We start from the raw sequence: 25107 nt of genomic DNA on the forward strand, positions 1-25107 counted from the left end.
ATGAGGTAGGTGCTTTAGGTATTACCTCCTCTTTCTAGATAGAGAAACTAATCTTAAAATGTTTCTTGTCCAGGGTCACTCATCTGGCAGGGTTATTGATAAAGTTTGAAGTTATATCTTCTTGGCTTTGATTCTCTGCTCCAAACATGATACTGGGACATTTCTGAAACCCCTCCACCAATCCCCGATGTTCTGCTAAGCTGAACAGGTATAATTTGTCCATCACATACATTTCCTGACTCAGTCTTTTCCAGCTAAAGACATCTGGGTTTACCGGAGTTATAGAGAAATGGGTGGGAGAGTCTAAAGCTAGGATTCCACTGATGCAGGCAAAACTTTCCATCAGACAGACTGAAAGGTCCTCTATCACCAGGAGTCTTCAAAGTTGGGGAGAGGCACAGAGACGGTAAGTGATGTACCTAAAGTCGCCCAGGTCAGAAGGATCTGAAGCCAGATTCCTATTCTGGAGGTCTGGAGGAAAAGACTGTATGTGGGCAAACCATGTCCTAAGTTTCCATTCACCTCTCTGCCTGATTTTGGGGGAGTCTGGGGATGAAAAATTGCTTGTTCATTTGTAGGGGTTTTTAGAAGTCCTGATCTAGACCAAAAATGTGTACATTTGTACACACAGCACATCAGTTGCTATATAGAATGATGAACACCGATAGGTCTTCCCTTGGGTCCATGGCTGCCTTTGTCAATGTCTTCATTTTTCCTACTTTATTTTTTAAAATCAGAAGCCCAGGTTGGCTAATTAAAAGCAATAAAGGGAAGCTTTAACATGTCTCCAAGGTAAAGTCCCTGTCAAGTATAATTTTCCATAAAGGAAATTTATCTTATGAGACATGTTCTTTTAGTTTAGATTGGTGAGCTCAGAAAGTAAATTAAACTGAAGCCTGGAGCTCCAAAGCTGGAAAAGACCTCAGAGACTTCATATTGCAGATGTGAAGCTGAGAAAGTACAGTGACTTCTGGAAGATCATATATGTTGTAAACATCAGAAATGGGATTTGAATGCAGGTCTTTGACTTCAGAGAAATAACATTCTATGGTAGAAGAAATGTATTTTTTTATTGAGCAGTTGTGTGATTGTGAGCACCTTATCTAAGTTCTTGGACCCTTACTTTCATAATCTTTAAATGGGATAATATCTATGGTATCTGCTTCGCAGTCTTGCTATGAAACTCTAAAGAGATGATCTATCAATCTGTTTAGCTGTCTGTATATCTCTATCTCTTTTTTTCTGTCCATCTGTCCATCTGTCTTTCTATAACTCTCTTCAACATTTAAAGTATTATTTATATATGTGATATATGCTATTATGTAATTTTTCACTAATTTGAAAGATTATATGATATTATCATTTGAGAGCATCGGATCAGCTGACATTTCTATAGGTTTTAATACTCATGAGGCATATAGGGGGATCATCTCATAGCTCTTGAGGTAATCTGGGCCAAGGTCTTCACTTTATATATAAAGAAATTTTGTCTCAAAGATGTTATGATTCTATTTTGTTCTAGATAAAAGAACTAGTTGTATTGGGTAGAAATTTTCAATAGTAAATTTTGTTTGATATGAAAAAAAACACCTTAATAATCTGATATTCCAGGGGGAAATGAAGCATTGGACTCCCTCCCACTCCATTGGAGATCTCTAAGCAAAGGATCAATGCTCACCTGTCAAGAATGTCATTGATAGGGATTTTAATCAGGGATGGGTATTGGGAATCCTTCCCAGCTCTAAGATTGTATGACTGGTCCATGGGTTTCTTCTGATCGAAAAAGACATCACTATGTTGAAGTCAAGGAACAACTTGTCCAAATACGACTTATCAGACCAGTAGGAACTCTGAAGGATCTACCATAGTTTGGGCACAAATAGTCCATATAAACATTTAGAGTGGAGATTCTCTAATTTTGCACATCTGACTTTTTTTTGAGCTACTGTAATTCTGGGTCACTCACCGAGCACAGGGCCTTCTTTGATGTGAGCATACTATGTTGGGCAGCCCAGTGCCAATGTTTATTTGTCTCACAATATGGTTCTAAGAAACAACTCCTCTGAGTTGTCTGTCTAGACTTCTTTCCACTTAAGCCAATCTTGAGGGTTCATCTCTTGAGCAGTTTAACTAAGCAAGACTTAAAAAGACTGCTTATCCAGAATAAGAATAACCTCCTCACTGGTTTAATGGCCACAGGGAGCTAAGCAGTTTCAGAATCATTCTCTTATCTGGATCTACAGAGACAGCCTTAGTTTTGCCAAGAGGTCATAGATTTTCACAAATACAGCCTGAGTTCATTTGACATGCTTATTCTATGGGAATATTCTAGTTATTTCCTCTCTGACACGCTTAGTACGCAAGAAGTTTTCAGAAAAAGAAAACATTTGTGTTAAAGGACAAAAGGGTTTTTTTCTTGATAGAATACAGTGGAAACAACTTTTTTACAGAGCAATCCATTCTCCAGCCTATCCTATTCTTATTCTACCCCACAAATATTTAGTGAATTTGATACTGTGGAAATAGCCCTCGATTTGGAATCAGAGGAACTGGATTCAAATTTCCTTTATGCTACTTTTTAATCTGTGACTTCATGGGGAAATTATTTAACCTTCCTGGCCCTCAGTTTCCGCTTCCGTAATGTGAAATGGTTGGATTATGTATGACATTTGTAAGGAGTCAGCTAGTTTGAAATTTTGATTCCTGAGATTTCTTAAATGACTCCTCAGCAAAAGGCAAGGGCAGAGCTGGTATTGGCAGCTAGGTGGTTCAATTCCTAAAGCATAAGATCTAGAGACAGGTAGACCTGAGTACAAATCCAGCCTCAGACATTTAGTAGCTGTGGGCCAGTCATTTATTCTGTCTATCTCAGTCTCCTTATCTGTAAAATAATGATAGTAAGAGCAGTTACTTTCTGTGGTCTTTAACTACTTGGTGCCCCTAGGCAAATCTCTTAGACAATAAATTACATCAGGGTCACTAACCTGTAATCTATGTTGTTGGAGGGAATTTCCACAGCTGGACTTTTCTAGATGTTTATGGAATAGTGAGATCTCCTAAATCTCTCTGTCTCTCTCTGTCTCTCTCTGTCTCTCTTCTTCTGTTTCTCTCTCTCTGTGTTTCTCTCTCTCTCTGTGTTTCTCTCTCTCTCTGTGTTTCTCTCTCTCTCTCTCTGTTTTTATGTTGCTCTGTCTCTGTCTGTCTCTGTCTCTGTCTTTGTGTGTGTGTCTCTTTACAAATCCTTGAATATTTCTTCCTCTCAAGGAGTTTCTAATCCAATGTGGAGGTGAAAGTCTGAGAGTAATGGGTGACACAGATCTTTAGGGAATTTCCCTTGTTAAGATTACCCTGGGTTTAGTTATAATCCCAAAGAAGTTAGGGAGAATGTCACTCTGCCTGTGCCTTCGGATCTTGGGAAAACAAAAAAGCTTAAAAACAGCAGGGAGGGGGATGTGTGCTTAAGGCTTAGAAGGGTAGATATGACTGACAGCCAGGACGACACAAGAGTACATTGTTAACTTGCTTGGCTGACTAATGAAGCTGTGGCTCAGCGTGCTGCTCCTCTTGGGGAGTAGTTCACCTCATTTCAGCTTGCTTCAGTTCTGGGATTCTCCTCTGCACTGAGATTAGCACGCTAATCTTGCCTAGCTCAGTGTGACCAGCACAGTGGGCTTTTAAACAAATGCTGAGATGAGTCAAGTTTTGCAGATAATCTCTTAAACTGCAAACCCTTTCAGGGCAGGAGCACATCTTCCTCTCATACAAGGTAGAGGCTCAGTGTATTCCTGGAGTTTAATTGCACTCAGCTATACCCAGAAAGAAGATCAAGCAAGAGGAGGGATGGTTCCCCCTAACAATCAGGCAAAGGCATCCAAACAAAGCAATTTTTCTAGACGAAGCTGATTTATGGTGTCCAATTTTACAGACTTTTAGATCTGTACATGGGGGATGGTTGGGTTATATCCAAACTGCCCCAAACTTATGTGTTCAATTTGTTCTGTATATATGATTTCTTCATATGTATAGATGTATGTGCTTCTGTTCATGTGTATATATTTCATTTATATGAAATTTCACAAAAGATTTCATATATATATTCATTTGAAGGGATATAGCTATATGTATATACAGAGTTCTTCCAGAGTTCAAATCTGGCTTCAGATACTTCCTAGCTGTGTGACTAGATAAGCTGCAAATCCGTGTTCCTTCAGTCTCCTAACCTGCACAGTGCGCTGGGGGAGGAAAAAGCAACCATACCAGTCTCTTTGTCAAGAAAACCCCAATGGGATCAGAGGGAATAGGACATGACTGAAAAACGGCTTAATAACGAATACAAAGGAAAAATAAAACATAGTCAATATTGACTAAAATTTGATCTCAGGAGATGGGACTTTAAATTCATCTCAACAAGAGCTCAGTGAAATCCATGTCCCTCTATATCTAACTTTAAACCAGAGATATAGCTTAACCACAACAAACACTAATATTTCAATAATGCTTTAAGCTTTGTAAAGCATTTTTCTTCAAAATATAGCTGAGAAGCACATTCTGGAGATATAATTATATATCTCATCTTATATGTGAGAAAACTGAAATTCAAATGCCACAAAGTGACTTGACAAAAAAATCATATAGATAGCAAGCAAGGCCTGAAAGTGGTGGGTGAGTGCCAGTACAAATGTACGACTGGCAATTTAAAAGAAGAGCAATTTATTTATGAAAGAATGGCAAGTCTTCTTAAAACTTAAAAAAAAATCACCTAATTGTTTTATTTTGAAAATCTTGATTTGTCCATATTGTGTTTGCCCAGGTCAGAGTATTATGCCTTTATCTTAAATTAATTCCCAAACTCCTTCTCCTTCAACAAGTTACCATCTCTGCTTCTTATCCCACACACTCACTTTCATGCACATGGGTGCACATACACATACACACGTTTACACGCATACACCCTGATTACTTTCATCACTGAACAGGCACAAAATTGTTGTCAGCCCGAATTCATGGATGTGATGCAAAGTTATGTGATTTACATTTGAAATTCAATTTGGCTTCATGTTTTACCCAGTATCAAGTATTAAATTCATTACATGATTCTTAGAAGGTTTGGTAACTGGCAGTGTGCAGAGCTCCCAGGGTGAGGAGTCCCACCAAACTCAAGCATGACCATTCTGTGACAATGGATAAGTCCTAGGGAGTGTCCCGAGGCTCAGAGAAATTACGTGATTCGTCCAGTATCACTCAGCAAGTATCTGACAGAAATGGTTGTTGATAACCAATGACTTGGGGAGATTCAGATTTCCCCCTTTTTCTTAGGTCATTTCAAGACCTCAGTCTTTGAAGGTTACACTAACCTTTTCTTCTATCCAGACCCCTTTCCCCAGAGGAGGGAGCTATTGTGTTTTACTCCAGTTGGATGGAAATAAAGTTTTGGAATAGATGGCCCAATTGATGGGATAATTTAAGAAGTACATGACATAATCAAAGCTCAGGTTCAGCCCCTTACTATAATATTCATTCTCTCATTAATTGTTAACTAGTAAGAATTGTCAACATGGGAAACATCTGCTTTTCACAGGGCAGAAAAACTATGAGAATGGAATCACAAAGGTCATTGGTCTAAGAGAGAGATGGCCAAATAATCATCCTTTTATTGATAACATCCTAGAATAATAAGCAAAATGATTAAACTACCAAGAAATTCACTATATATCCGAGGAGATCTCCTCAACTCCAAGTCCATATCTCTACCTACTACATCACAGTCATGGGAAACCTCAGGAGACATTAGAGGCACATATTTGATCTTACTGTCTATGGTACTTACATTATTTCCTACAATATTTTCAAAAATTCTCTGATTAAATTAATTCTCTGATTTAAAAAAATCAATAGAGCTGCTTATAAGAAAATATGAAGGTTTTTTCAAAGGTTAAAAAAGGAGAAAAAATAGTAAATGAGAGTTGAAAAATATGCTAGTTTAAAATATCTGCATATTTATTTCAAAAAATTAAAAATAAGAAAATAAGAGAAAAATAAGAAAAACAATAGCATATTTGTGGTATTTTAAGTTTTCCAAAGGGCTTTAAAATATTATTTCATTTTATTTTCAAAACAACCCTGGGAAGGAGGTGCTATTATTATTCCCATTATAGAGGTGAGGAAACTGATACAGGCTAAATGGCTTGTCTTGGTTTACTTTGCTAGTAAGTGTATAAGGATGAATTCAAATTCAGGCCTTCCTGACTCAGAGCTCTGGATTCATTACAATACCTAGCTTCCTCTTTTAGATTCTCTGCTGGGAGCCCAGTACAGCAAAGTTAGTACATACAGAAATACATAGAAGCATGACTAGAATGGAAATAGTCACAAGGCTTTAAGTCAATGTTTTCCACCAGAAATTAATTAAAGTAAAATCTACTGGGAATTCTAAATTTTGTACAGGACAGCAAGAAAAGATAATATCAGCAAGAAAAAAATAAATTAAATTAAATTTGAAAAGAAAAGGTAGAATGGCCTAATGTCACCCTCAAATTAAAATGGATAAAGTTGGGAAAAGAAAACTCTCATTATGTGAGATTTGTCATCGGTGTCCTTCACACGGACTTAGACACTCTCACATTAGATTCCAATGTAAGGAAGTAATTTAAAAAACATGCCGATAGTATGATTTTGAAATCTCCCTTCTGGACTTCTTTTTTTGCGAGCAGAATAATTATTTCCTAGTAATCTCTTCCAATGCTCTTAAGCCCCAAGTGAACCCATGACGATAACAGCAAATCTCTAGAATTTGGCTTGAAAATCATCCAATATATTTTACTGAACAGATTCTGGCTCCGTTATAGTAGTGAAAATGGTCTGATTCCCATCCCTCAGTGCTCTTTCTCATTCAAATATAAAACCATGTGGGTTTGTTTTTGCTTTTTGTCAGAATCTCCTCCAAGAAGCATGTTCACAAACACAAATTTAGTCTTTTGGGGTCTATGCACATAAGATACTGCCTTTTAAAAATTGATCAGCTCCTGCCCAATCAACACTGATTTTAGTCCTTTTTTCTTCTGGAACGTATTTCCACGTGTCCCAGACTCTTGGGGGTAATTGAAACTCTTCCACTTCCTGAGCAAAAATAATTCTGGCTTTGAACTAAGGCTTATCTACAGGCTTCTGAAAAAACTCAGTTTGAAAAATCAGCCAATCCTCTTCACACAGTTGGTTTGCATGACATTTAATGCCTGAGTTGAATGAAGGAATACAAGTTTTGACCGTGATGACTGGTTTGTTGGACTTTGTCATGTCTTTTTAAAATCATACAACCAAAAGTCTTGGGGGTGTCTTTCAGAGAATTTAAATCTAATTATTAAAAGAAAATTATTATTATAATAAATATTATCATTTATTATAATTTTGTTAAACTTATAAAAATAAAAATATTATTATATTATTATAAAAATAAAATTATTTTCTAAAAAGTCAAATTACTTCAAGTCAGATCAAATTTTTGTTAAATTTGGAAAATGCAGTAGGTTTTTATCTTAAACTAATAATCTATAAGAGTTTAGAAAAAGTGGATGAAATCTTTTTCGACAATGTTTGTATGTCTCTGTTTATATCTATTAATCATCTATCTCTCTCTCAGTGTCTCTATTATCTATGTATTTATCAACTTATCTGTAATTTCTCTGTATTTCTATATCTACCCCATTTATTTCTGTCATTTTTTGTCTCTATGTCTCTCTATTTACTAAATGATCACCCAAGCATTCACCCATCTCATGTCATTCATTCTGGGAGGTGCTAAAATGTACTTATGATGACACCATTTAAAATAAGGATTTTGAGATTCCTCATATGAAAAAAAAAAGCTTTTCTCTAGAAATTATAAATTCTTATAGGAGAATTTAATATCCCTCACATAATAATTCTGAAAATACTTTTCATGGGCTAAAGTTTTTAATTTGATTTATTTTGTATTATTTATATTGGATTTTAGAGCAGTAAATTTTCCTTCCTGATAAATATATGTATGTGTATCTATAGATATATACATATGTGTATATATATATATATATATATATATATCTAGATCATAGATATACCTATATATCTTTATAAGCACATATGTGTACATCTACAAACACATACATATTAATAGCTCTGTTCATGGAGCAAGGCCCTTGCTAATATATCAATCACAGCGACTAATATTTATTTCAGCCTGTATATGGCTGTTTTCTTCTCAACTCACGCTGGGGCTCAGCAGGGTTATTCCCATAATTTATTCCTCTCTGTCAGAAATGCTATTTTTCATAATTTTGAAAAATTATGTCCTTAACATCTTGTGATTGCCCGCCAATGTTAGATGAGATCAAGATTAACATGAAGGAGATTTGTTGTGACTTACTTTGCCTTTGCCTCCGCATCTTCATAGGCCTTGTTAGAAACATCATCCAAGCCTCCGATCAAATGCTTGAAGGAGCTGCAGAAACAAAAGGACAAGGATCAGGAAAAGGGCACTAGGAGGAGAAGTGGATTCATTTAGGACCTGAGATGGAAGAGCAGAGGTCTCCTTGGGAGGGGGAAATCCCAGGTGAAGCAACTTCCACCAAAAAAGCAGGTGATGGACTCTTCCAACTTGTGGCTTTGAGAGATGCTTGGTAGCACCAACCCGTTGAGGGGGATTACCTGGGCTACCCTACAGCTAGAAATGTGGGAGGCAGGATTTCCTGGCTTTGAGAACAGCTCTCTATTCACTAGGCAACACTGTCTCTTGTATATTATATAAATAATACCATATTTCATGTAAAGATATAGATATACATATGTGTACATACATGTATGTTTAGAACAGCATATTTTATAGAAAATGTGAGGTTTTGTGTGTATATGTATAACAAAATAGTATATTTCAAATATAGATATATATATATGCATATATTTATATAATCCATTTGTGTACATGTATAGCATAATAGTATATTTCAGATACAGATTTATATATATGAATATATATATAATCCATATATGTACCTATATAGCACAACAGTATATTTCAGATACAGATTTTTATATATATATATATATATATATATATATATATATATTCCATATGTGCACATATATAGCATAATAGTATACTTCAGATAAAGATTTGTATATATGAATATATATATATTCCATTTGTGCACATATATAGCATAATAGTATACTTCAGATAAAGATTTGTATATATGAATATATATATATTCCATTTGTGCACATATATAGCATAATAGTATACTTCAGATAAAGATTTGTATATATGAATATATATATATAATCCACATAATAATAGTAATAATAGATAACATTCATATAGTAATTACAACATGCCAGGCAATGTGATTTGCATTGATTATCTCATTTGATCCTCACAACAAACCTGGGATATAGCTGCTGTTATATATCCATTTTCTAGGTGAGGAAACTGAGGCAAACAAAAGTTAAGTGATTTGACTAGGATCACACAGCTAGCAAGTGTTTGAGATTACATTTATACCTCAGGTTTTCCAGAGTTCTTATCAAATACTCTATCTTCTCAACCACCAGCTGCTCCTATTATATTTCATATATGAATAAGATTAATTATATATGTATATCCATTTATATTATATGTGTAGATATATGGATTAGTTATCTATCTATCTATCTTACTTATGAATATAATATAGTTAAGCATAAATATATGTGCCTTTATCAATAGCATATTTTAGATATACATTCCACATTTGAACTCTGGAAGATGTTTCTTTCCAATTGTATTATATATAATAATGTCTGTGTGTATATATATATATATATATATATATATATATATATATATATACATATATAGTATATGTATATATATATATATATAAATACACACACATATATATATATATTATATATACAGATATACATTCAGATGTACAATATATAAACATGGAAATAATAATCATAGTACATTACATATGTAGAGAGAATGTATATATATATTATATATATACATTCTGTATTTGTGTTCATGTGTGTAGATGATAATAATACATTTCAGATACAGTTGCAGCTTTTTTAAGGTTTGTAAAATACTCTCTTCTCTCACATTGCATTCCCACAAAGACGCTGTGAGGTAATTTCTTAGCAGCAAAATGTACTTTTGAATCTTCATTAGAAATATTAGACTAACAAAAGCTAATCTGTAGCTAAGGCATAGCCAAGGAATTATTAGAAAGTAACTTATGCAAATAAGATCTGGGGAAATCAAATGTTGTTTCTAAATAAAACTCATTTTGAAATGATTCCAATTAGTCTAATCATAGCTGAGCGTGCAAACCAGTGAAACAGTTTTTAAGAATCCCTGGGTGGTTGGTCAACACTTCTTGGAGTGAAAGCAGTTCCCAGGGAGCTTTTATCAAAGCTAGGGTCAAATGCTCTGTAACTTAAGATAGTCTGAGCACTGAGAGGGGGTGTGTCTGACCCAAAGTCACTTAGCTTGGAGGTATCCTGGCAGGCTTGATGTCTAATGTGTTGGTCTTCAAGGTCAACTTTCCATACATGATGTCATGCTATTTCTTGTATATTATGTATGTGTGTTCTTTCTTTTTATCTATCAGTTTTAATCTTTAATAATTTCAGATACATAGAAGCTACAAACTTAAGAAATTTGAAAGACTAATTATTAAAATCCTAAAATATCTATATATTTTCTATAAAAGTTCAACACAATCACCATCTTCTGTTACATATTGCACAGGCTGATATTTGAACTGTCCAAATTTTCATCAGCTGAAGTTCAGTGACTGAAAGGATTGCATTTGTAGGTCCAGCCTTAGGCGAACCCAGAGAAGGAAGTATGGATGATATGTGATTGTTTTGATGAGACTCCACAAAAAGAAACCCAGGGGAGCTAGCTCAAAAGACTGAGTGCCAAGGAAGAGAACTTTCTCTTCCCAGATCTGACAAATGTCATCCAGAAACTGTTGCACATGTGATGCTTAATTCCAAGTTTATTATTCAAAACTCACAAAAATAAATGAAAAGGAAATTTAAATGAATAAGGTTTCAAAAGATGCTTTGGTAAGATTGTGCATTTATAATTCTGAAGTTATTACAGCTTAAAACTGAACTGAGATTTTTGAGACACTATATACATACATATAGACACATACATATGTAAATATGAGTATATTTAAGATATAGGTTGGCTATATATGCATATATTATAATAATATATTTCATAAATAGATGTAGATATAGATATAACTTTGTATCTCCATATTAATTATATATTTCAGACATAAGTTAATTATAGATATTATTTTATATATATAATGATAGTATATTTATATAAGTACATTTAATATTTGCAGAGCACTCTATTTATTCTCATTTAATCCATATCATGAACCTATGAAAGAATACTACATCCACACTAGGAACCTGAATTTTAATGATGTGACAAACTCCTATGTGAGAATGCCTTTCCCATTAGCACAAACTGTAACTCTAGTCTACAAGTTAGTGTCTAAATTTCTTTGGGCATGAAGAGGTTACTCAGGAACCCACAACTAGTAAAAGTCAACAATAAGTTTTGAGCATGGTTTTTCCTGGCATCAAACCCAGCAGTCTAACCCCTATAGTCTACCACCTGTGTGCATGTGAGTCTATCATAGCCTTCATTTTACAGATGAGGAAACTAGAGATATAAACTGAATTGTCTTAGATCCCCCTTCTAAATCCCAGGAAGGAGATCAGATCAATAGGGAATTTCACCTTTCTTTGTATTCCCAGAATGCACACAGTAAGTGCTTAATAAATACTTGTTGCTCTTAGTTTTGATAAGCATTAGCAGCATTGTAGAAACAATAAAATCAGTAGTAGAGTAGAAAAATCCTCCTGGGTCCCTCCCTCTATGCTAAATCAATACATCAGTAGATATTTATTAAGCACTTACTGTATACCGGCCCTGTGCTAAGTCCAGGGATGGCTACAAAAAACAAAGGTAATATATCTCTTTCCCCCCCTCTATGAGAACTTACATTTTATAGACAACATGTATACAAACACATATCCATATACAAAACTATATCAATACAAGAGCAATTGGGCAGGAAGGGTACCAGAACAACACCATTGATTTTGCACACATGCACAAGCACTGTCTTTCCCCTTTGCAGATTTTAAGATGAACTATTACCTTGCGAGCACAGTCCTTGGTCTCAAGGAACTTATATTCTGCTGAGGAGGATGGGATGTTCACACAGGTCAATGCGATAATATAAGGCAAAGAGAGAGGTGGGGGTAATATAGAAATACAAGGAGTATTCGAGGAGGGCGAGAGCACTTTTAGTTAGAGTAGCCGGGAAGATGGAAGATGGGCGTCCGCAGCTTGCGGCAAATGGCTTTCCTAAATTCCTTTGTTCTTTCTTGAGAGTTAGCAAATCCAATTCTCCCAGACAGCTGAATGAGACATGCTCTGTTAGTGGGGTCTTTGCCCTTTGGGAGGCTGATTTCATTCCCCTGTGTCCTAATGACAGTTATTAGTGCAGTGAAGCGAGGACTGGCTAAATTAGCCTCCTAGGGGCTCTTAGACATACTGTGGGACGCTTATGGCTGCCGCTGCCAGATTTTCAGCTTGCTATGAAAGCATCTTGCTGAGAGACTGACCATAAGTTTCTAATGGCAATGGGGAGGTAAGGCTCGAGGGAAATGAGAATTCTCTTATTTTAAATGATAAAGATTTCGGTTTCATAAATATGTAAACCATATTAGCAATTCTGTCCCATGAATGAAAGGGGGAAAGTTATGAGATCCGAGATCTGAGTGATTTGAAGTTTATGAAGCCATCTATTTTTCTTGTACAAGACAACCGTGTGCAGCAGGTATTATCCACCTCATTTTATAGCTGAGGAAATAGAGTTCCAGAGAGGTTATGCGATTTGTAGAGTTACACAGATATTAAATACTAATAATAGAATTTGAATTTTGTGCTTTTGGAGTCCATTCCCCTATTCATGAAGTCAGGCTGCTATGTCTGTAAATATCATTCACGATATTATTAAAATTTCATTTTTGGTGGTAATAGAGACCGTCAATCAGTGAGCATTTATTAAGTGCTTATGACTTGCTAGGTACTGCTCCAAGCACTGGGCTCACAAAGAAAGGTTATAAACAAGCTCTGTCCTCAAGGAATTTCCATTCCTGTGGCAAAGACAATGTATAAAATAATTAGGTAAATCCTGGATATACAAAAAATGGAAGGCAGGTCATCTGAGAGGGAAGGTGCCATTACCAAGGGAACCAGGAAAGATTTAAAGTAAAAAGGGAAATTTGAGCTGAATCTGGATGAAAACCAAGATCCTAAAAGAAGAGACAAGGAAGGCATTCAGGGTAAAAGGGACAGTAGAGCAAAAGCATGAAGATGGGAAATGAAGGTCCTTCTCTTTGATCCCATAGTTCTCCCAGTGCCTTATTTAAATGTAGAATTTTGAGAATCAGATGTCAAATGGGACTGTCTTTGGAAAGAACTATAGAGATCTTGTAGCCCCCAAATGCTACATTTTACATCTGAGGAAACTAAGGTTAAGTGAAGTGAAATGATACATTCTTAGTCTCTCTGCTAGTTAGTAGCAGAGTCTGAAATTCAATTTTGCTATTCACACCAGGGCTCTCATTATGGAAAGGATACTACCCAATGGCATCTGGTTCTTTCTAAAGAATGTCTTAAATAAGCTGATTTCTCTCTCCAGGAAAACAATAACTTCTATGTGACGGCACAAGCATTTTCTTCAAACTGTCCTGTGATTTGGTGTCTTGCAAATGTTTAAAAACCATAGGAAATAAGGGAAGGTTAAGCTCAGAAAAGGTCATTGCTCATCTGGTGGAGACTGGCATGGAGGTGGCTTTTTGAAGACTTGGGGAGTTCCCAAAAGACCACAGAAGAGATTTCCCACCGGCCTCTTATTGACAGACAAGGCTTTCTGACGTTCAGTGTCTGGCTGAGGCCCTAGGCTTTGCTAGAACTCCACAGATGCCCTCTGGGACATCCCTGTTGGAAAAGAATAAAAGTACACACATGCCCATGAAAAGGCAGCCTCCACATAGATGTAAAAGAAAGGGCTTCATCATTGGGGAACATTTTAAAGATGCTGATATTAGATTGGAAATTTTTGATAAGCCTTCCAAAGATGACAATTCTGGCTGAATCCTGGCTGTTGGTAATATTGCACTTTGAAAAATCTTTGAAAAATCAGACACAGTAGGAACTAAGACTATAAGAAATAAAGCTTCTTTTCAAGGATCGAATTAGCCAGATCCCACTTAAAATGAGATCTTATTAGGACTTCAAAATGTTTGAATTTCCTCATACTCCATTTTGTTTTGTAGTCCCTTCTGTCCATGCTTTTAATTTCCATAGATCTTAAGGCCTGGGATGATTTCTTTTGTCATCCAGGGACAAGCACAGATATTGTCTATATACTTTTAGCACAAGTAAGGCTTTATAAAATACTTATTGTCTCCTCCACCAAGAATACCAAAGTAAGATTTTAACTACATTATATATGGAGTTAACTCATCTCTTCAAGGAGAGAAAAGTAGCTTAGACCATGCACCCAATCTTGGAATTTAGAGTTTTTCCTCTTATCTCCTTGAGCAAATAAATATTATGTGGTCTGAGATGGCAGGATGGGTGAAAATCAAAAGAGAGATCACAAAAAGGAACAGAAAAGGAGGGAGCAGGGAACCAAACCATCATGTTGTCACAAGGGATCAGTGGCGTAAGCAGCAGCAGTGATGAGCAGAGCACTTTGATTCAATCATTCCTTTCCTCAAATCCATATGTCTGGGGACATGGAGAAGAGAAAGTCAAAACTGAGACTTCTGAGGACTCAGGGTGTAGATTGAAATATCCAAAAAGTATATTTCAATCTATATACTTTTTTGGATGTGGTCAGCATAAAATTTGTTTTCCTTGACTATAAATGTTTGTTACAAGGGTTTGGTTTTTCTTTTTTGTCTTTTCCCTCAATGTTAAGAGTGGGTGGAAGTAGGAAAAAATAGATTTCTGTTCATTATTTTTTAAAAAGTTGTTAAATGTAAACAATCAAGTAGCAAGTTGTAAAACTGCTTAATAAAATTCTTCTGTATGTCCATGTATCTGGAAGGCTAAGAAATAGTAGATTTGTAGGGAATGATGAACTGATGGATTAGATCTCCTTTCCTATCTTGCTCCAATTGGACAGACTGGGACTGGCTTCTCAGTGGGTCCTCTTGTTAAAGACTGGATGATCTTATTTCTCATTAGTATCTTTGGTTGATGGTGATGTGTACATTTCCTTTGGCCCTTTTTGACATGAGGGCATGGATAGGAGACAACGACCTTTCCTAGCCCTAGCTGAGATCTCAACCCCTCAGTCCATTGTTAGATAGGATTCTGTCTTCAACTGGGAACATCACGAGCTGTTGGCGTGTTTCATGATCCTTTCTTTCTCAGAATTTATATAAATCTGGAACTTTAAGACTTCCCAATCTACTTACTCTGGATATCTTAAACCAAAATCACTATGATTTTCAATGGCTACTCAAGCCAAGCCCCATTTGGTCATTGTTTGGATTTTGATTGACTCAGATGAAATGTAAAAAGAAATGATTTCTGCTTTGGGAAAAAACCCTGAGAGTCTTCCCCTCCCGGTCTTATTTATTTATTTATTTAGTTTTTTGACTAGATGAAGGGGGAAATTCTTTGCCTCAATTGCTCTCTACCCTTAATCACTGAAGGATGCTGCCTCCATCAGACTGAGACCTGTTGAAGATCATAGTTTACAAAGGCCAAGGTCTCTCATTGGATCCAGAGCCATTGCCAGTCTTCCCAATCTATATCTGGCTGATCTTTATCTGGCCACTGGAACCAGATGGCTCTGGAGGAGAAAGGGAAGCAAGTTACCTTGCACTTAAATTCAATTCACTTGTATATCATAGCATATCATCACCTTGATATCATGGTGTACTTCCAGAATGAAGGACAAAAGCTCAGGCAGCCAGCTCACTCCCTTGATCTCCACTGTGACACCCAGTAGTAAACTAAATAAAAGTTTACTGAATTTCATTGCATTGGAATAAATCAAGGATAACAAATAAAGGTTGAATTTATTGAATGAACAAATCAACAAATTCTCCCTATGATTTTATATCTGGAGAAAAAGTCCCCTCCTTCTGACAAAGAAAGTTCATCTTTTTTTAATAGCCCCAAATCTCATTTAAGATAATGTCCATCCCTTAAGGAAAGAAGTTACTCTTTATAAGGAAGTTTTAGAGAACACATCTCTGAAGCCCAATATCCTTATCTTTGTCCTTATCTTTAAACCTGAGAGGGTTGGATGAAATAATTTCTAAGGGTCATTAAAGCTCTAACTTTCTATAAGGATCTTTTAATATTTTAAGGAGAAGAGGAGGAGAAGGGACTACTGTTTGTCCTTTCAAAATCAGTTGCAGAAATAAAAAGCTGACACTTTTTATAGCATCATCCCTCCTTCCTCCCAATTATCTTTATGTTATTCTGAGAGGAGAGAAGCAAAATAACATACGGCTGATGCCTAATATTCCTTAAGTGGTTCTGTGAAAACATGACTTTAGGTGAAGCAAAAAAATGTTGCAGGGTCAGAAAGTTCTGCAAAGATTTCACATATGAGTTATCTTCAAGTGCAAAATTGGCAGTATAGAGATCTGAGTGTATAATACAGTTGGACTTTGAGGTGATGGTTGAAAATAGAAACTCAAAGTACAATGAGTTCATCGTGGGAGGGGAGCCCCATGGCCCTCAATGTAACACATCCTTGAATAAGAATTCCCTCATTGTTATATGTCCAAGTGGCCATTGAGCTTTTGCTTGAAGACATCTTCTAAAGGGATGTCTCTCATCTCCATTGAGCCAGCCAGCTCATGGAGAGCTCAAATGACTGGAAAACTTGGATCAAAACTGAATTTCCACCTCTGCAACTTTTACCTGTTACTTTTAGTTCTGTCCTCTGGGTCTAAGCAAAGTAAGTATAATTCCTTAACATGAGATCAGCCTTTTAAGTATCTGAATCCACCCAGCACATTCCCCATGAGCCTTCCCTTCTTTAAGCTTTCATCAACAAATCCTTACCTTGCTATCCTACTGATCTGCTCCTGAATATTCCCCAGACCAAAAATTTAGAAAGCTGATATGAGGAAAGGAGCAAAGTCCCATTCATTTTCCTTCTTCAAGAAACTGGAGGAGGAGGGGAAGGAAGGAGATACTAACTTTGAGTCAGGCGTGTGTGTGTGTATGTGTGTGTGTGTGTGTGTGTGTGTGTGTGTGTAGCCTTATATCTGTGTGTACAAGGATATGAAATAATTTTTAAGCAACTTCTTGTGAAAAGAACTGCTGCCCATATTGATACAAGCCATTTAACTAATCTGTTTCCAAGTCTTTCTGCATTATTTAACAATCCGTGTAATTCTATTCAGCAAGGCTTTATTAAGTGCCTATTGTGAGTTTGACATTGTACTGGATGGTAGGAATTCAAAGACAAAAAGCAAAATTATTCTTTGAATTCTAATGGTTTGGTAGGGGAGGGGGAGTGGAAAGGGGAGAGCCACACAACAGGTATGCTGTTAAATAAATAGAAAATGTCTGCCCAGAGAGTAGGGGGAATTTGGTACATTGACTTTGGGGTCAGGTCAAGACATGTCTTTGATCCTTCTTAGATGTTCTGTAGCTGTATGTCCCTGGGCACTTCATATAACTTCCCTCTCCCTCAGTTTCCTTATCTGTAAAATGAGGATAATAACAGTATGTACCTTAAAGGATTGTTTTGATGATCAAATGAAAAAAAAATGTATGTAAGTATATATACACATACATATAGGATGCAAATATAATATGTTTATATATTACATATGTGTATCTGTATATATATATATATATATATATATATATATATATATATATATGGGTATGTATATACTCTACTATATATGTCTGTACATGGTATATATATATATATATTATATATATATATACATATGTATACTACTTAGATAGTATACATATGTATATATATTCATATATATACCCACATATATATAGCATATGTGGATATATGTGTGGATATGTATATATGTGTATGTTACATCTATCTATGAAACCTTAAGGTGCTATATGATTATCACCAATTATTATTATAAGAATAGTACGACAAGATAATTTTGGGAGAGGAGAAACTAAGTCATATATGAATATAACATATGAGAAGTATGCATTTGTCCATTTTAGTTGAGCTCTGTGAGAAAAATAACAGGAAATCTCTTTCAAAAAATAAGGGATACTCAGATCATTAAGGACTTTGAAGTTTGCATTTTTATCTTAAAGGGAAAGGAAACATGGATGTTCTTGAGCAGAGGAGTAACTTGGCAAACTGCTACTTAACAATATGGACCATGAATTAGAAACAGGAGAAATGGGAAGCAGGGTACTATTGGAAAAGTAGCGCTAGATGAGAGGTGATGGCAGATTTGAGATGTTAAAGGACTGAGATCCAAACTGAATCCAAGAACCACTTGGACAAATGTCTTGGAACTGAGCAGAGGAAGCTTTCTGTTGCAAGCAAGGGCTGCTGGTTACAGGGGAGGCCTTGGGTAAAAGATACTGAAATACTATATAAAATGGGGTTAGCTTAAACAATCTTGTTTAGCCTATGCTTACATTTCTAAAGGGAACAATATGGTAGACCTAAAGAGTTTGCCTAAAGAGTAGTTGGAGATTGTAATTGTAAGGAGAAAAAGAACAATTTTAATTAAGAAAAAGTATTTAGATATGAGCAGCTTATATATGTTAGTTATTAATTATTATTCTAACCTAGACTAATTACATGTTTATTTGAATGCATGAATGAATACTACTACTATAGCTGCTGCTACTCCTCCTCCTCCTACTACTACTATGACTTTGACTATTACGGTTACTATTACTACATCTATGACTACTGCTGTTTCTGCTGGTACTCCTACAACTACTAATACTGCTGCAGCTATTCCTCCTCCTGTTGTTGCTCCTGCTATTCCTCCTACTGCTGCTGCTACTATTACTACTATTACCATCACTGCAATTGCTCCTACTTCTCCCACTACTGCTACTACTACTTCCATAACTACTGCAACTACTGCTGCTGCTACTATTACTATTATTAGTACTGCTTCTGCTACTACTATTACTACCTCAACTACTATTACCATCACCACCACCACCACTAGCTAACATTTCTATACCATGTGATAGTTTGCAAAGTACTTTACAAATATGATCGCACTTGAGACTCACAGCAACCCTACAGAAGAGAAAAATAAGGGAGAGGATAGACTTGGTAACAATCAAGGGTCTTTCCAGATGTATAATCCCATAATTCAATCAAAAAAAGATTGCTGAATGAATAATAGAGAGTTTAGAATGGGCATAAGAGATAGTGAATTCAAATCCAAGCTCTATCACTTCCTATTTACATGCCTTGGGTGAATTCCTAGATTTTAATTTCCTCCTCTGTAAAAATGAGAGGACTGTTGAACCCCTAAATATGAAGTCCTAAAGTCCCTTATTACTATGTAACACAGGGAACTACTTGATGCTTTTTTTTGTCTTTCTCTTGCAAATCCTCTTCCCCTTCTTTTTTTGTCAACAACCATTACTTAGGGAACAGTCTTAAAAAGAGGAAAAACATATTTTCGATAGAATAAGAACACAATGGTTCTTTCCTTCTGTATTTCCGTATCCTTGACTCCCAAAAGCTAATCTTTTACCACTCCAGAAATTTAGGAATGAGAGAATTTCACTAAGATTTGAAGGGCAGTCAAGTTTGCACATTTCAACTCTAGTAAATGAATAATTTGGAACATTTGATAAATATAATTGAATGTCTTCACAGAATTGATCATTTTTGGAGGAAGGCTAAACTAATGTGTTGTCTCCTATTTTCTTCTTGCAGACACTCCTAGGGAAGCCTGCCATCCATTCGACCTTAAAAAGACATTTCCTTCCAAAGTATTAATCTAAGCACCAGGATGACTTTTAAAATATTTATTTACATGATGTGACATTTCTTCATTAATGAAGGGTAAGCCTTCTAAAAAATCTGAGAGAGCATATTGAACACGCCTTGCAAATTTCAACAATAATTATAACTGAACACATGGGTCTAATCCATTATGTTGTGACTTATCAATCATAAGAAAAATGAAGGATTAAAGCAGAAAAAAAATTTCTATTGTTATAATAACCTTTAAATGTATAGCAGGACTGGTACTTGGTGCTACTAATTATCAAATATAGTTTATTGCTGTTATTAGAAATAATTGAAGTAAAATCATGATTATGCAAATTTTATTAGCACAGTCCTTGACATATATTATCTCATTTTGACCGAATGCCCCCCAAATTATGTAATACAAGTTTTGCTCCTGCTGTTATCAGTCATGTCTGACTCTTTGAGACTCCATTTGGGATATTGTTGATAAAAATCCTAGAGTCGTTTGTCATTTCCTTCTCCAGCACGTTTTATAGATGAGAAAACAAGCAAGAAGAGTTCTGTGACTTGTCCAGGATCACACAGATAGTAAGTATCTAAGACCAGATTTGAACTCAGGAAAGAGAGTTTTTTAGACCCCAGTCTCCTACAAGTTATTAGCCCATTTTAAAATTGAAGAAACTTAAGATTTAGTTAGGGGCTCCTACGAGGGCTTTGCTTATATGTATTCTGTAGTATTGGGGCCAATGAGTAAACTGTTTAATGAGCCTCAAAGTCTACAAAGCAGAGGCTCACACTCTCTCCCTACATCTTGGTTATCTTTACATCGTTCTCAGGAAATTATCATTTATAGACAGCAACAAAAGCCAAGAGAAAACTGCTGGGTTTCAAAGCCATCTGCATCCAGGTTGGTAAAAGCAACAGGAATTTCCATTAAGAAATCTGAGTTAAAAGGGGCCATTCTGTCGTTCCAGGAAATCTCTCTGTTGAAGAACGTTATAGTCACTGGACTCAGCAGGCAGCAATTCGAGTTATTAAAATGTTTGCATGATTAAGCCCAAACGCTTTTCTGAAAGGAGCTGATTACTCAGTGGTATGTCTAGAAGATGGGCAATTTGGCTTTCTAGTTGTGAGATGAGGCTTCAATTAGACAGAAACACTAGTGAAAATGTGTTTGTTGGAGTTGAGTAGCCCCAACGTTGAAGTCAGAACCAAAGGACATCCCATATCTTGTCCCCTGCCTTTTCACTGCCCTTAAGCCAGGTCTTGAGCACGTCCCCCAGACTCTGTCTCTTAGAATTTACTATCGCTTTTTAGGGGCATTCTGGGAAGACTGCAATGATAGCTTAGAAGTTTCTAGGTTTTTCAAATTTCCTCCACAGATAGAACATCTTTTAAAATTCTAAGTCAAATGCCACTCCTACACAGAGGCTTTCATGATGCTCCCTCAGCTGCTAGTGTCTCATCCCCCATTACCTTGTATTTATTTTTATCGATTTTGCACATATGTATATATCTGTAAATTTCTCCTGATGGGAAAGAAAATTCCTTGAGAGTGAGAGTTGCCTTATTTTGTCTTTGGGTCCCCAGAATCTAGCATAGTGTTTGAAACAAACTGAGTGTTGACTGAATGCTTACTGATTGTTGAATTGGTCAATCACCAAAAAAGTTCATGGAATCACAATGTCGCATCTGGAAGACACCTCATCTAAACCAGTCCAAATTTAGATACGAATTCCCATTATATTGTAACTACCAAGGAGACATCTCGCCCTGGAAGACCCCAGTTCAGGGGAAATCTGCTATCATGTCTCAAAGCAGCCCATCCCAATAGACATAATTGTTAGGAAGTTCTAGAAATCAATGCTAAATCTCCATCATTGAAATTTTAATCCATTGAACAGACCAAGTCTAGCCCCTATTCTATATAATAGTCTTTCAAATACTTGTTCCCTGGTTTTCTTTTCTCTATGCTAAGCTTTCCAAATTTCTTTGACCAAGGCTCACTTAGTATAGATCTGCCATCTTGGTTGTTCTCTGGACGATATCTAGCTTATCACTGGCTGATCTAAACTATGAAAATCAGTTTTTCATTGATGATTTTATCAACTGGGGGAAGATGCCAACTTCTCTGGATGGAAAAGGGTGTTGGGAAGCCCATTATGCTGTAAAGACGTGTCCTTAGAATTGGCACATGGGTCTTTAATTATTGGTTCAATCAATAAACCCTCAAGGGGTACTCTGTTTATGAAGTACTTCTTTTTGCACTCAGGTTCCAAAGGTAAAACAAGATACTTCTTGCCTTTAAGGAGACAATGTTCTATTGGAAAGATATACCATGCATAAGGAAAAGAAACAAGAATCATATACAAAACAATACAAATGAATTGGGGCTAAAAGAGCTACTAGCAGCTCAGCAAGAACTGGGTTGTGTAGAAGAAGGAAAGTAGGGATTCCTGGGCATTGAAATCAGAAATGGATTGATGGGTATGAGAAATGAAAGAAAGAAAAAAAATATATCTCCTAGTGCCAAGCACTGTGCTAAATTCTGTGGATACAAATAATTAAACCATGAAGCCCATCTCTACCCTTCAAGGATCTTATAATCAAACAGAAGGAAATAATATTGAAAGGAGAATGATAGCCTGGAGGGTATATTTAGTTTGAAAAGTTCCAAAGATGATGAGTGGAGTGACATGTTCTCCTTCTGACCCAGTGATATGGTTAGACTTTATCACATATGAAGGAGAATGATGAGGAATAAACTTGGAAAGCCATTCTGGAGTCAGATTTTGAAGAGCTATTGGTCATGCTTAAATTAACTGATGAGGGCAGAACATTAACTTATTTTTTATTCTTTAATATTTGGAACCACACCATTAAAAAGGTCATGAGTGTCTTAATTCCTCCTATATTCATAATCCAACCGTAACATGCTACCTTCATGACCAAAAAGATTTCAGTCAACATCACAACATCCTGGACATAAGGCTTCTTTTAATTTGTCATTATCTACTGGAGGATAACCAATCATTGGACTTTTGTGAAGTGACAGCTAAATTGACCGTTGAAATTTAGATATACATAAAGTGAATTAAATATTGAGGCAATTTTCCCATTAAGACAGTGGTTCATTAAAGATGACAAGGACCATGGAGAATAGATTTGACTTGGACACTATTAGGGCTCAGAGAAGCAAGGGCTTTTAGGTTACTTATTCTATTGCATGTTTAGTTTTACTTTAAGGAAAGAGTGTATACTTCATTTTAACATGGAAGTTATTGCTGGATGCGTCTGTCAGAAATAATGCCTGGAAGCTAGGGACTCTAATGGAAATGTTATTCATGTGTCTGCCTTGATCTATGTCCTTAAACAAATATTCCAGTGTACTGTATAATCAGAGAGAGAAAAACCTCTGTGAATCCTATTGGATCATGGGGTTAAATACGTTTTTATAATGAACTATTATCTAGAAACAAATATAAGTTCAGAGGATACTGCTAGTTTGTGAAGAAAGAAGACTGGGATAGGTCTTAAAAACAGTTTGGTGTCCTGGTAAAAGATAAGAAATTGAGAATGGGTCACAATCTGTGTCACTGGAGATAATGCCCATAAGGAGAATGTGGATATACCAAAGACCTGATTAAGTTTGAAAAATAAAAGTTAATTTCTCTATGTATTCTTTCTGTACAACACAGTGGAAAAAAGAGAGAAAAATATATCATAGAAAGAGAAATATTCTGTTACAAATAGATATAAGCAACAGAATAATTGCATGACAAAATAGCCTCAAAGAGCAAATGTGTAGCCTAAATATTATCTGCTAAAATTAGAGGTAGTTTAACACATGGCCCATTTTGGAAATCACGGCCCACTTATGCCTACCAAATCCTTGAAGAATTTGGACAAAATGTCCACAAAATTAATGCTAATAAACATGGTTATCATGTGTGAAGGCTGACAAAGCACTTTATGGACTTTTATCTTATTTGAGTTTTGCGATGGTCCTTGGAGATTGATGTCCCATGTAATTTCATCCCCATTTTTCAGTTGGGGAAACAAGCTGTTAAGATGATCAATGATTTACCTATGGTGACTACTCATGTCAGGGTCAGGGTATAAACTGAGGTCTTTCTAAACTTCAAACTCAGCATCTTAACCACTATGCTATTTTGCCTCTTCAGGAAAAATCAGAAAAGATGCCTCCTGTCCAAGACACATTGGGATTGACCAATGTTTTATATTCCCTTCCAACTACTTTCTGAACTTAAGGTCCATTAAAAAAAACATCAATCTTCTTTCAAAGATACTGCATAATTGTGGGTGATGGAATACCAGCGTATGTGAATGATACAGGCTCATTGATATTTATAAAATAATTGAACATCAACATGATTGGACGTAGAGAAATGTGCCTCTGATTTTAAAAAGGGGAATAAAATGGATTTTGAATTATGAAAATATAAAAGTGACATGAAAACATTATGGATTATGGAGCTTCAAACATTGGAGAAGAAATTTTTTTCAGACTGAGTAAATGTCCATCAGTTGGGGAATGGCTGAATAAGTTACTGTGAAATATTATTGTTCTATAAGAAATGATCAGCAGGATGATTTCAGAGAAGCTAGGAGAGACTTACATGAACTGATGTTGAGTGAAGTAAGTAGAACCAAAGAATACCATACACAGAAACAAGAAGATTATGTGATGATCAACTGTGATGAACGTAGCACTTTTCAACAATGAGATGATTCAAGCCAGTTCCAATGGACTTGTGATGGACAGAGCCACTTGCCCCAGAGAGAGGTCTATGGGGACGAAATGTGGATTACAACATTTTTGTTCTTTGCTCACTTTTCCTTTTTGATCTGATTTTTCTTGTGCAGTATGATAAATGAGAAAATATATATAGAAGAACTACATGTCTAACATATATTGGGTTATTTGCCGTAGAGGGGAGAGGATGGAAAGAAGGGAGGGAGAAAAGTTTGGAACACAAGGTTTTGCCAGGGTGAATGTTGAAAACTATCTTTGCATGCATTTTGAAAA

At 35.9% G+C, this 25107-nt stretch overlaps 1 protein-coding gene across 2 annotated transcripts in view; it reads right to left on the minus strand.

Annotated features, from left to right (window-relative positions):
- Nucleotides 1–25107, minus strand: part of PRKG1 (protein kinase cGMP-dependent 1) — a 1288902-nt gene that overhangs the window by 123056 nt on the left and 1140739 nt on the right. For both annotated transcript variants that reach the window (XM_031949481.1, XM_031949480.1), the window contains exon 9: nt 8402–8476. In XM_031949481.1, coding sequence (XP_031805341.1) covers nt 8402–8476 — 75 coding nt within the window. The remainder of the gene's footprint in view (nt 1–8401; nt 8477–25107) is intronic.

The sequence above is a fragment of the Sarcophilus harrisii genome, chromosome 2 (assembly GCF_902635505.1).
Source record: "Sarcophilus harrisii chromosome 2, mSarHar1.11, whole genome shotgun sequence".
In the NCBI taxonomy this organism is placed as follows: domain Eukaryota; kingdom Metazoa; phylum Chordata; class Mammalia; order Dasyuromorphia; family Dasyuridae; genus Sarcophilus; species Sarcophilus harrisii.